Genomic DNA, 13603 nt, shown 5'->3' with positions numbered 1-13603 from the left:
GTGACAATTCATTCATCAGTGTATGGGCTAAGCCACCATGAAGCAATTAAATTGATTATAATAGGCTACCATAAAGCATTCATATTGTTGCTTCTTTGGTATTAATTGTAATACTTGTAAATAAATATTAATTTCTTTCTTGTATTTTCATTTCTGATGTCTAGTGTCAGTAATGTGTATAGAATTTATAGTGTTTTGTATTATATGACAATATTGATGTATACCTTAAAAGATGGTTTGTCTTATAAATAGATGAGGTAAACTTATACTATTAATAAATACAGTACTATAAGTATATTTTCTCTTCCTTCTGATTTTCTTAATAATATTTTCTTTTCCTAACTTCATTGTAAGAATACAGTATATGATACTTATATAAAATATGTGTTAATTCACGATTACTGGTAAGGCTTCTTGTCAACAGTAGGTTATTAGTTGTTAAGTTTTGGGGGATTCAGAAGTTATAGGCAGATTTTCCATTGTGTGGAGTTTTGGTGCCACTAACACCAGCATTGTTTAAGAGTCAACCTTCAATTTTCTTTAATTCTAAGTCTTTATCTGGTTTTGATGTCAGGACAATGTTAGCCTTCTAAAATGAGTTTGGAAGAATTTCTCCTTTTCAATTTTTTGGAAGAGTTTAAGGAGGACTGGCATTTATGCTTCTTTAAATGTTTGGTTAACCATGAAGCCATTTTGTCCTTGGCTTTTCTTTGTTGGGAGATGCTAATTACTGATTATATCTCCTTGCACCATACTGATCTGTCTGGGTTTTCTATCATGATTCAATGGTCCATGCTCCACTGTTCAGCAGGGCCACAGGGAGCCTCTTTTGCATGGGGGATGAACTATTTGCAGCAGTTTGGTGCCACACTGTTTTGAAACACAGGTTAACTGTGACATGCTCTACTGCTTGGAGGTAGGGATCCCCAGGTATTACAACGGGTCTGTTTCAACTCATGGAAGTCACCATTTTGGTGGTTGGAGTGCCACAACCCCCATCTCCCTCTCAGCAGTGCATCCAGGGGTTTTGACCTGTGGAGATCTCCAGTTTGGTAGTTGGGGATCATCATGACCACCAGGCAACACAGCCAGGGTGTCTCAGACCTGTGGAGGTCACCATTTTGGTGGATGAGGGCACCAGGAAACCAAGGAGTATGATACCTTTGTCTAGACTACCACCATTAGGTAAGGTCTCTGCTGGAGTTGTGCTATTGGTCCAAACTCTGATGTTGGGAAATACCTCTGCCTGTACTCATCTGTTTGCCAGAGCTTCAGGCTGCTTTGAGAGGTTGGATTTCCTGTACAGGTGGGGACAAACTGCTGGCTAGACTCTGATCAGTGAATTTGCTAGCAGAGACATGGTGTCACCACCAAGATCCAAGCACAGGTGGCTGGAAGTTTCACCACTCCCCCTTCTTTGTTCCTAATTGACATGAAATGGTCTAGACTGTTGATTTCCCCAGTATTCCCCAGGAGGCAGGGCAGAAGTGGGCTTCTGGGAGAATGTTCTGGAATGCTGTGGGAAAACAGATATCTGCCTTAAGCTCGTCTTTTCCCACTAGAGAAACCATAGACCCAGCAGAACCCTCTAGGTGCTACATTGGGCTGGCTTAGGGGAGGGAAGTAGGTGGTGAATTGAAGCCACTTCTCTTAACTTTTTAATGTAACTTTTCTTGGATTTTGTGTTCAAAGAGGGTACTTTAGTTTTGTTCCCTGGTTCTGGGATTTTCACAAAAGTATTATTGTCTATAAATATTGCTAATCCATGTATTTGTAATGGAATACCAGAGCCACGGATAGACTATTTCACCAGCTTCTCATTTTAGGCATGCTCTTTGCTTCTTTGGAAATGAGATAGGAAGACAGATATTGAAAGAGAGAAGGCTAGAAAAGAATATTGAAGAAAATATATTCAGTTATTTAAAATGAATGCTTGATTTGTTAAGTTTTTGAATAGTCCACTTGCTTTGTCTCTCAGATCTACAAAATATAATTAATTTATGAATAACATTTATTATATATTTTGTATATTAAATATTCCACATGATCATATATCTTTCTGTGTGTATTTGTCTTCTTTTTATACAAACATCAGTCATAGTGGATTAAGGACCAGCCTACTCCAGTATGACTTCATCTTAACTAATTATACCTGCAACAACCTTTTTTTCTAAAGAAGGTCACATTCTGAAGTACTCAGGGTTAAAACTTCACCATATCTTTTTGGGAGACACAATTCAACCTACAAGTAAGAAGCCTAGGCAGAAGATATTTATTTTTTAGATATTTCTTTTATTTATTTATTTATTTATTTATTTATTTGAGAAAAAGAGAGAAGGAGAGAGGAAGGACAGAGACAAAATACTCAAAGTTGTTTGGCATAAATCAAGAGCTCAGTAAGAGTTCACTCCTACTTTGGAGTGGAGTGATATAGGCCAGCCCACATTCTGCTATATGAACTTTTGGTTCTAACTCTAAGTCCATTCAAATAGCAGAGCATTATGGTTAAAAAGCACAAGCTGTGGAACTAACCCATATGGCCTCAAATTCAGGCTCCACTGCTTAGTAGCTGGATAACCTTGTATAATTTCTCAATCTCTCTTTGCCTCAGTTTATTGGGCCATAAAATGAGGATAACAATAATATACACCTTATAACATTGTTATAAACATTAAGTATTTAAGATGTGAAATATTAAAGTGCTAGAAGAGTGCCAATCACATGCAAATGCTGTAGAAGAGACTGTTACTTATTATTATTTAAGACACTGATCTATTTGAATGAATCTGTCAAAATTGCTCTGAGCAAGCTGTGTTGGCACAGTGTTAGTATATATTTTTGCATAAAAATGCACTACTTCATGATTATTAAAGAGATATGGTTATGTGAACTTGGGAGGTGCTGGAATGGCTTATTTTGAATATAAAGTTAAACATCTTGATGAACTGAGTTGGGGCCCACCTTGAATTAACAATGTTAACTCAGCTATATATTTCCTAATTTTACTCTTTCTCCAGGAGAATATGTCGTCATGACAACTCACTTCCATCTCAAGCGAAAAATTGGCTACTTTGTGATCCAGACCTACTTGCCATGTATTATGACTGTCATTCTGTCTCAAGTGTCTTTCTGGCTCAACAGAGAGTCTGTCCCTGCCCGTACGGTCTTTGGTGAGTGTTGTTTTATGGAGAATGTGCAGATGAAGGCGTTGGCAGAGTCTTATGATGTACTGTCAGAGTAGGGATAAGGAAAGTGAATGGGAGCAATTCCTGGGCCCAGCATTAGTAACTGAATCATCAGATCCTGGTGTTTCAAGAACAGAATTCTTTTTTTTTTTTTTTTTAGGTCTTTTTTTTTTTTTTAATTTCTTTTCAGCATAACAGTATTCATTGTTTTTGCACCACACCCAGCGCTCCATACAATCTGTGCCCTCTCTAATACCCACCACCTGGTTCCCCCAACCTCCCACCCCCCACCCCTTCAAACCCCTCACATTGTTTTTCAGAGTCCATAGTCTCTCATGGTTCACCTCCCCTTCCAATTTTCCCCAACTCCTTTCTCCTAACTCCCCTTGTCCTCCATGCTATTTGTTATGCTCCACAAATAAGTGAAACCATATGATAATTGACTCTCTCTGCTTGACTTATTTCACTCAGCCTAATCTCTTCCAGTCCCGTCCATGTTGCTACAAAAGTTGGGTATTCGTCCTTTCTGATGGAGGCATAATACTCCATAGTGTATATGGACCACATCTTCCTTATCTATTCGTCCGTTGAAGGGCATCTTGGTTCTTTCCACAGTTTGGCGACCATGGCCATTGCTGCTATCAACATTGGGGTACAAATGGCCCTTCTTTTCACGACATCTGTATCTTTGGGGTCAATACCCAGTAGTGCAATAGCAGGGTCATAGGGAAGCTCTATTTTTAATTTCTTAAGGAATCTCCACACTGTTCTCCAAAGTGGCTGCACCAACTTGCATTCCCACCAACAGTGGAAGAGGGTTCCCCTTTCTCCACATCCTCTCCAACACATGTTGTTTCCTGTCTTTCTAATTTTAGCCATTCTAACTTGTATAAGGTGGTATCTCAAAGTGGTTTTAATTTGAATCTCCCTGATGGCTACTGATGATGAACATTTTTTCATGTGTCTGATAGCCATTTGTATGTTTTTACTGGAGAAGTGTCTTCAAGAACAGAATTTTTAACAAAAAAGTGGGAAGAGAAGAGTGTTGGAATAGTAAGATTACTAAAATGCTTCCTGTCTCAGTCAGGTTTGCTTTAGGTACTGGGGAGGGACTGAGCCTTCAGTTAAAAAGAGGAAATTAGTGAGCAGAGCTAGAGAAAGTGACAAGTGGGAAACTAAGTCGACAACAGAGAAGTGAATTTGGTGCTTTTTTTAAATGTTTTTTTATGATCCATTTTTTGTATACTTACCTGACATTGCTGTTTCTCTTTTAATTTTTTTTTAAGTACAAATTATCTTTAAAGGCTACACAAAGTTTGAAGGATTTTTCAATAGTACTTACAATCAGGGAAATTTTCATTAAAAGAAGGTTACTGGTGTCTAAAAAGAGATTTGTACATCATTAGCATTTTTCCCTGGGAGACTTAAAACATATAGAACATTTTCTGCACTGTAAAAAATTTTAGGAGACAAATATCCACTCTTTTTAGTCTACTAAACTGCCTCTATGGCAGTAGTGTCTGTGAAGCATACACATGGATATGCTGAGTACCCCCATAGAAGGTCAATATTTCCTATCAATATCCTGAAGCTATACTGTGTAGTTAAATAGTAAATGATGTTTTAGAAAGTAGCAGCATTTTGGCCAGGTAGAAGAGACCACAGTAGAGAAAGACCAAGAGTCACCTGTAAAGAGGGGAAAAAAGAAAGAAAAAAAAAAACAACCTAGAAGGGTATAATATCATGGAAGTCAAGAGGAGAATGTTTCAAGAAGCAGGAACTAATCATCTGGTGTAAATTCTGTGTTTTTAGGTAAGATGCAGATAGAAACTGTTGACTGTGGTGATACGCTTGGTTGTTAATGATCATGAGTGGTTCTAGTGAAGTGGAGGAGACAAAATCTATATAGGGGTCAACAATTTTTAGAAATTTAACAAACTGCATACTCTGAAAAGTCTTCCATTACAAAATCCAAGAAAAGCTAGATAAAACATAGAAAACATTCTTTTTAAATATTTGAGCTGATAAGAAATTAAAGGAAATATTCAGGAACTCAAATGGAAGAGAGAACTAAAAATTGGACTGTTAATTACTTGAACTCATATTGTTATAGCTGGAAGATGGACTACTAGTTTTGGTAAATAAGATTTTGAGTTTTGAAGTTACACAAGAAAGACTTTGAGCCTGAATGAAGTTTAGGATTAGAAAGAACTAAGGCTGTCTTAGACTAAATAATGTATTAAGTCCCCCAAATATATCCATGTCCTAATCTCTGGAACCTGTGAATGTTACCCTATATGGCAAAAGGGATATTGCAAATGTGTATTAAATGAAGGATTTTGAGATGGAGAGATTATCCCACAGAGATTATCTGTTTGGGCCCTAAATATAATCACAAATATCCTTATATGAGGGAGGCAGAAAGATATTTGATTACAGAACAAAAGGCAGTGTGATGAAGGAAACTGGAGAGATTTGAAGATGCTATTCTGTTGGCTTTGAAAGAAAAGGAAGGGGCCCATAAAACTGCCAGATTTCTGGCCTTCAAAAGTGTACAAAAAAATATTTGTGTTGTTTTAAGTCACTAAATTTATGGTAATTTTTTACATAAACTATAGGAAATGAATACAAAGATTCATCCCATAAATCGAATACCATTGAAAGATTATGCATTAGAAAGATCACCAGATAAGTGCACTAATCAGGGCAAGGAAACAATAAGGAATAATGTATGTTTGGGCCTGGGCTCTGTGTAAAATTTATTTTTTTTATCTGAATTTAAGAATTTATTTTTTTTAAGATTTTAATTTATTTGCCAGCTAGAGATCACAAGTAGGCAGAGAGGCAGGTGGGGCGGGGGGAGGCAGGCTCCCGGCAAGCAGAGAGCCAGATGCGGGACTCGATCCCAGGATCCTGGGATCATGACCTGAGCCAAAGGCAGAGGCTTTAACCCACTGAGCCACCCAGGTGCCCCTAAAATGCATTTTAAAAGTGAAAATAATTAATATATGGGGAAGGCTAAATGACTATGGAATCTATAAAATATCAACACTGGCTTATTGGGCATACAGTACATCTAGAGTGAAAGGTTAGACCATAATGTAGTGTATATAAGTTGAAATGGAAATAAAATGTTCTAAGGACTTTCATTGTCAGGGAAATGTGTAAAGGTACCAATTAATATTTAATTTTCATAAGTCAAAGGTTCATGCTGACTGAAACTCATACATCTAATGGGAATGTTAAATGGTATAAACCCTTTAGAAACCTGGTAGTCTCCTGTAGTTAAACGCATGCTTATAATATAATCATGAAGTTCCATCCCTAGGTGTTTACTAAGAAAAATGAAAACATGTGCTCACAAAAAGACTTACACATAAATCTTCCCAGCAGCTTTATTCATAATAGTTGAACCCTGGAAATAGTCCAGATGTCCATTAATAGGTGAATGGATAAACAAATTATGTCAATGCAGTGGAATGCTACTCTGAAGTTAAGAGGAATGAACTAAAGATAGATGCAGCAGGGTGCCTGGGTGGCTCAGTGGGCTAAGCCGCTGCCTTCGGCTCAGATCATGATCTCAGGGTCCTGGGATCAAGTCCCGCATTGAGCTCTCTGCTCAGCGGGGAGCCTGCTTCCCTCTCTCTCTCTGCTTCCCTCTCTGCCTACTTGTGATCTCTCTCTGTCAAATAAATAAATAAAATCTTAAAAAAAAAAAAGATAGATGCAGCAACATGAATGAACCTGAATAAATGCTGGGTGAGGAAAGCCAAAGACTAATGAGTACACACTGTATGATATGTATGAAACTTTAGGGGGAAAAAGATCTAACCACACAGAAAGTGGTTACCTGGGGCCAAGGAGGCGCTGGAATCATCTCAAAGGAACATTTGGGTTGATGGAAGTATTCTATAGACAATACCTATGAGAAAGAGTGAAGAGGGGTATTACCAGATGGTAGAAATATCACAGAAGCACAGATTAGCATCAGACTATGATAGTGTAGGGGCACCTGGGTGGCTCAGTGGGTTAATCCTCTGCCTTCGGCACCTGTCATGGTCTCAGGTTCCTGGGATCGAGCCCAACATCGGACTCCCTGCTCGGCAGGGACCTGCTTCCACCCCCTGCCCGCCGCCTGCCTCTCTGCCTGCTTGATATCTCTCTCTCTCTCTCTGTCAAATAAATAAAATCTTTTTTTAAAAAAAGACTATAATAGTGTAATGGTCTAAGGAATACTAGAGATCAAAGAAAATATGTACCTTGATCTCCTGAGTTCTTGATTTTGAATGATAACCACATTTTGAGAACATAAACTAGTACACTCAGTGTGAGAGTCAGGTTTTTTTTTTTTTTTAAGATTTTATTTATTTGACAGACAGAGATCACAAGTAGGCAGAGAGGCCAACAGAGGGTGAGGAGGAAGCAGGCTCCCCGCTGAGCAGAGAGCCCTTTGCAGGGCTAGATCCCAGGACCCTGGGATCAAGACCTGAGCCGAAGGCAGAGGCTTTAACCCTTGAGCCACCCAGGCGCCCTGACAGTCAGGTTTTAAGATCAAAAGAGGCTGTGCATTTGAAGAAGAGGTTGAAAATATGAATCTGCTGGCCATAGAAAAGCAGAGTTGGAGAGTTAGAAGAGTTAGGGAGAAAGCGATTGTAAGAAAAAAATGAGTGACTGGGTCATATTCACTAACGTACTTTCTGGAACATGATTAAGCCCAACTGACAGTGAATTAACAAAAAGCTTCCCCTTTGTGGTACTGTCTAAGTTCAGTGGGTACATGATGTATGATTAATTCTAATTGTCTCCTGAGGAAAATGAATGCTTGTTTTGAAGGCTGTAATCTGAAATGATTTGATTTTTGTATCCCTAGGAGCTTATTCTGAATGGCACAGAATAGACAGTTGTTAATGTTGGAGAAAAGAAAAGAATAAGAACTAATACAATGATTATATAGCTATTCTAAGAAAAGTGCATTCTTCACTCTGATGGGAACACATGTATTGCAGTATTATATGGGTTGCAGGCTGTTCAGAGCAGTTTCACTCCTCACACAGGTACTAGGGGATTACTCTGTGCCAGGTATTATATTCAGGGTTGAGGGGATAGAAACAGATTACTAATGATCCCTATTCTCAACCAGATCCTGCTTTGGTAGTACAGACAGACATGTGTTGTCAAAGAAGTGTCCCAGAATTTTAGAAGTACTCAAAGAAAGTGAGTTTGGGGCAGTCACAAAATACTTTCTAGAAGAGTCTTGAAAAAAAAAACACTCGGTGGTAGGACTACATCTCTTAAAATGCCAAAACTCATTGTCCATCCATGAAGTGTAAATGTTTGATTGGGTGTTCTACCAGATAACTAGCCAGGAGCTCTTCACAAGATGACTATTCTAATTAAGCTCTAGAAACTAGGATTCTAGAAAATTCTACTGAGTTATGATACAGAAACACTTATGTTGCAGTAGAGTTCTCTCCATTCATCCGTTGGCACACTGCTATGGCTGTGCCAAGGTATATGGTTATTTTCTAATAACCATAAATGAGGTAGCTTGTTTCTCCCATGAATCACTGCTTGCCCAGTGTGGTGAGAAGATTTCTGAGCCTTGGGTTCAGTCTCAGAGCTTACCAGGATTAAAATTCAGATAGTTTGTTAATACGTATTAGCTAAGTAGCTGATTCCTGACAGGGCTTAAAATTTGATTTGCTAATCAGCCTTGATGACTACATAGTTTTTACAAAGGTGCTTCTTTAGGGTCTTTCTCTTGAAATTGTATGGACTTTTTCAGTTTTAATATTCATTTAAATAGCAAATAAGCAAATAAGTATGGTACATGAGGGACCAAGATATTAAAGAAACCCAAGAGGCTATAGCATACACAGCTGACTCTATGGGTAGAGTTAAGAGGCCTTTTCTTCTTGCTTTTCTTTTTTTAATTTTTATTTAAATTGAATTTAATTAACATATACTGTATTATTAGTTTCAGAGGTAGATTTCACGGATTCATCAGTTGCATACAACACCCAGTGTTCATTACTTCAAGTACCCTCTTTAATTCCCATCCCTCAATTACCCCATCTTCCTGCCCACCTCCCCTCTAGCAGCCCTCAGTTAATTTCCTATAGTTAAGAGTCTCTTATGGGGGCACCTGGGTGGCTCAGTGGGTTAAAGCCTCTGCCTTTGGCTCAGGTCATGATCCCAGGGTCCTGGGATCGAGCCCCACATCGGGCTCTCTGCTCAGAAGGGAGCCTGCTTCCTCCTATCTCTCTGCTTGCCTCTCTGCCTACTTGTAATCTCTGTCAAATAAATAAATAAAATCTTAAAAAAAAAAAGAGTCTCTTATCGTTTGTCTCCCTCTCTGCCTCTTATTTTCACTTCCCTTTCCCTACATTCATCTGTTTTGTTTCTTAAATTCTACATATGAGTGAATCATATGGTATTTTTCTTTCTCTGACTGACATACCTATTTTAGCAGTATACACTCTAGTTCCACCCATGCCATTACAAATGGCATTATTTCATTCTTTGGGCTGAGTAATATTCCACTGCGTGTGTGTGTGTGTGTGTGTGTGTGTGTGTGTGTGTTAGACTTCTTTCTTATCCATTCATCTGTTGATGGACATCTGGGTTCTTTTTTTTTTTTAATTTATTTTCAGCATAACAGTATTCATTATTTTTGCACCACACCCAGTGCTCCATGCAATCCATGCCCTCTATAATACCCACCGCCTGGTACCCCAACCTCCCAACCTCCACCCCTTCAAAACCCTCAGATTGTTTTTCAGAGTCCATAGTATCTCATGGTTCACCTCCCTTTCCAATTTACCCCAACTCCCTTCTCTCTAACTCCCCATGTCCTCCATGCTATTTGTTATGCTCCACAAATAAGTGAAACCATATGATAATTGACTCTCTCTGCTTGGCTTATTTCACTCAGCATAATCTCCTCCAGTCCTGTCCATGTTGCTACAAAAGCTGGGTATTCATCCTTTTTCTGATGGAGGCATAATGCTCCATAGTGTATATGGACCACATCTTCCTTATCCATTTGTCTGTTGAAGGGCATATTGGTTCTTTCCATAGTTTGGCGACCGTGGCCATTGCTGCTATAAACATTGGAACATCTGGGTTCTTTCCATAGTTTGGTTATTGTGGACATTGTTGTTATAATCATTAGGGTGTATGTGCTCCTTTGAATCACTATGTTTGTTTCCTTTGGATAAACACGTAGCAGTGCAAATGCTGGATCATTGGGTAGCTCTATTTTTAACTTTTTGAGGAACCTCCACACTGTTTTCCAGAATGGCTGTACCAGTTGCACTCCCACCAACAGTGTAAGAGGGTCCCCCTGTCTCTGCAACCTCACCAATATTTGTTGTTTCAAGTTGTTAAATTTAGCCATTCTGACTAGTGTGAGGTAGTATCTCATTGTGGTTTTGATTTGTGTTTCCCTGATGCTGAGTGATGTTGAGCATTTTTTCATGTGTCTGTTGGTTGTATGTCTTCTTTGGAAAATGTCTGTTCATGTCTTCTGGCCATTTCTTGACCAGATTTTTTTTTTTGTTTTTTGGATGTTGAGTTTGATAAGTTCTTTTCAGGGTCTTTTCTGTTTCTATACAAATTTTAGGATTATTCCAACTCTATGAAAAATGCTGATGGTATTTTGATAGGGATTGCTTTGAATGTGTAGATTGCTTTGAGTAGCATAGATATTTTAACAATATTTGTTGTTCCAACCCATGAGTTTAGAATGTTTTTCCATTTCTTTGTGTCTTTCTCAATTTCTCTTGTAAGTGTTCTATAGTTTTCCGAGTACAGATCCTTTACCTCCTTGGTTAGGTTTATTCTTAGGTATTTTGCCATTTTTAGTGCAATTGTAAATAGGATCTATTCCTTAATTTCTCTTTCTTCTGTCTCATTGTTAGTGTATAGAAATGCAACTGACTTCTGTGTATTGATTTTATATCCTGCTACTTTGCTGAAGTCTTGCATCATTATTAGCAATTTTTTGGTGCAGTCTTGGGTTTTCTACATAGAGTATCATGTTGTCTGTGAAGAGTGAAAATTTCACTTCTTCTTTGCCAATTTGTAAGGTTTTAATTTCTTTTTGTGGTCTGATTGCTGAGGCTAGGACATCCATTACTATGTTGAATAACAGTGGTGAGAGTGGACATTCACCTATTCCCCCCTCGGTTTGCTGAAATTATTATACTTTTAAATTTTATTTTATTTTTTCAGTGTTACAAGATTCATTGTTTATGTACCACACCCAGTGCTCCATGCAATACGTGTCCCCCTTAATACCCACTACTAGGTCCTCCCAACTCCCCACCTCATTCCTCTCCAAAACCCTCAGTTTGTTTCTCAGAGTCCACAGTCTCTATGGCTCATCTCTCCCAACAATTTCCCCCAACTCACTTCTCCTCTCCTTTACCCAATGTCCTCTGTGTTATTCTTTATGCTCCACAAGTAAGTGAAACCATGATAATTGACTCTTTCTATTTCACTCAGCATAATCTCCTCCAGTGCTGTCCATATTGTTACAAAAATTGGGTATCCATCCTTTCTGATGGAGGCACAATACTCCATAGTATATATAGACCATATCTTCTTTATCCATTCCTCTGTTGAATGGCATCTTGGTTCTTTCCATAGTTCGGCAATTGTGGACATTGCTGCTATGAACATTAGGGTACATATGGCCTTTCTTTTCACTACATCTGTATCTTTAGGGTAAATACCCAGTAATGTAATAGCAGGGTCATAGAGTAGATCTATTTTTATTTTTTTGAGGAAGTGCCACACTGTTTTCCAAAGTGGCTGCACCAAATTGCCTTCCCACCAACAGTGTAAGAGGGTTCCCCTTTCTCCACATCCTCCCCAACACTTGTTGTTTCCTGTCTTATTAACCTTTTAAAGCGGCCATTTTGATCAGATAACATAAACTTTCTGTTTGCATATATTTTATTGAAGTGAAAATGTGATTGAGTTTTCAATAATTGTCTTGTTGTTTATAGATCAAAAGACAAAAAGGAAAGGAAAGTTGTGGTTCATTTTAATCTGCAGTCAGTTTCTTACCATTCTCTGTAGTCCGTGGTGCCACAGGTCATGTGCAAGGTTAAAATAGAGCACACCATGTACTTTCATGTTATTGTGTCCTGGAAAACAAAACAGGAACATCACTCAGATTTTCAACTCTCTGTTAAAAAGAAAGTCTTAAAAAACAAACATTTCTTTTCCTTGGCTTCCTGGGTTTGTCTACACACTTCTGGTATCCAAGGCAGTCAGTGTTTGAATTAAGATCAGAATGATCTGGTCTCTCATTCTAATGATGAGGAAACCATATGATAATTCACTCTCTCAAGATAATTGACTTATTTCACTCAGCATAATCTCTTCCAGTCCCATCCCACCTAGAGAGCTGCTTCTAGATCTCTTCCCTATCAGGGCTTACATGTTAGACATACCAAAAACAGTCTGACATGGAAACCATTGCTTTTAAGACTCAGAAAATAATGGAGTTGTATATTCTTATTGATTAATCTAATCAAGATTTTTAAATAAAAATTCCATTATTCTTGCTTGCAGGGTTTTTCAGGATTTAAACTGTTTACAGACAGTAAATACAAATAACATAAAATTAACCATTTTCATCATCTTAAATATACAGTCCAGCAGTATTAAGTATACTGGCATTGTGGTGCAACCAATATCCAGAACATTTTCATCTTGCTATGGTGAGACTCTGTACCCACAGAATAATCCCCATTTCCCATACCACCCAACTCCTAGAAAGCACTATTCTACCTCCTGTCTCTAGGAGATTGGGTACTCTAGAAAATTCATGTAAATGACCTCATGCAATAGTTGTCTTCTTTTACTGTTTTTTTTTCCTTTATCATAATGTGCTCAAGGTTCATTGATGTTGTGTCCTGTGTCAGCATCTTCTCAGTGAAGGACACTTTAACCTTTTGCCTTGGCAATATTTCTACATTGTCTACCCTGGAAGGTTTTCAATGGCATATTAGGATAGGGAATAAAATAAAGCGAACCAATACAGGACTGATTATTGTTTTACACAATTCCATCCCCATGCCTGATTCACACCAGTGATCTCTACTTGTCATTCATGGGGTTTTAAAGTAATGGTCAAGGTATCCAATCACATATGTTAACACGCTGGGATTGCTTGAAAGTGCATTTGAAATTCTATTAATAAGGTGTACCGAATCTTCCTCAAGTGTGTTCTTCTGCATATCCTCAGATCACATTTTTTTTTAAATTTTGATTTATTTTTTAAAATTTCTTTTCAGTATTCCAGAATTCGTTGTTTATACACCACACCCAGTGATCCATACAATACATGCCCTCCATAATACCCACCACCAGGCTCACACAACCTACCACCCCCCTCCCCTCCA

General features: G+C 38.2%; 1 protein-coding gene across 2 annotated transcripts in view; it reads left to right on the top strand.

Annotated features, from left to right (window-relative positions):
- Positions 1 to 13603, top strand: part of GABRA3 (gamma-aminobutyric acid type A receptor subunit alpha3) — a 388210-nt gene that overhangs the window by 333704 nt on the left and 40903 nt on the right. The window contains exon 8 of one of the 2 annotated variants that reach the window (XM_059158036.1): positions 3018 to 3170. The exons of the other annotated variant lie outside the window; for it this stretch is intronic. Within the exon in view, the coding sequence (XP_059014019.1) occupies positions 3018 to 3170 (153 nt within the window). The remainder of the gene's footprint in view (positions 1 to 3017; positions 3171 to 13603) is intronic. 2 annotated transcript variants of the gene reach the window in all.

This window comes from Mustela lutreola, chromosome X (genome assembly GCF_030435805.1).
Source record: "Mustela lutreola isolate mMusLut2 chromosome X, mMusLut2.pri, whole genome shotgun sequence".
Classification (NCBI taxonomy): Eukaryota; Metazoa; Chordata; class Mammalia; order Carnivora; family Mustelidae; genus Mustela; species Mustela lutreola.
The sequence above is the reverse complement of the archived record's forward strand: the minus strand, read 5'-3'. Positions and strand labels throughout refer to the sequence as shown.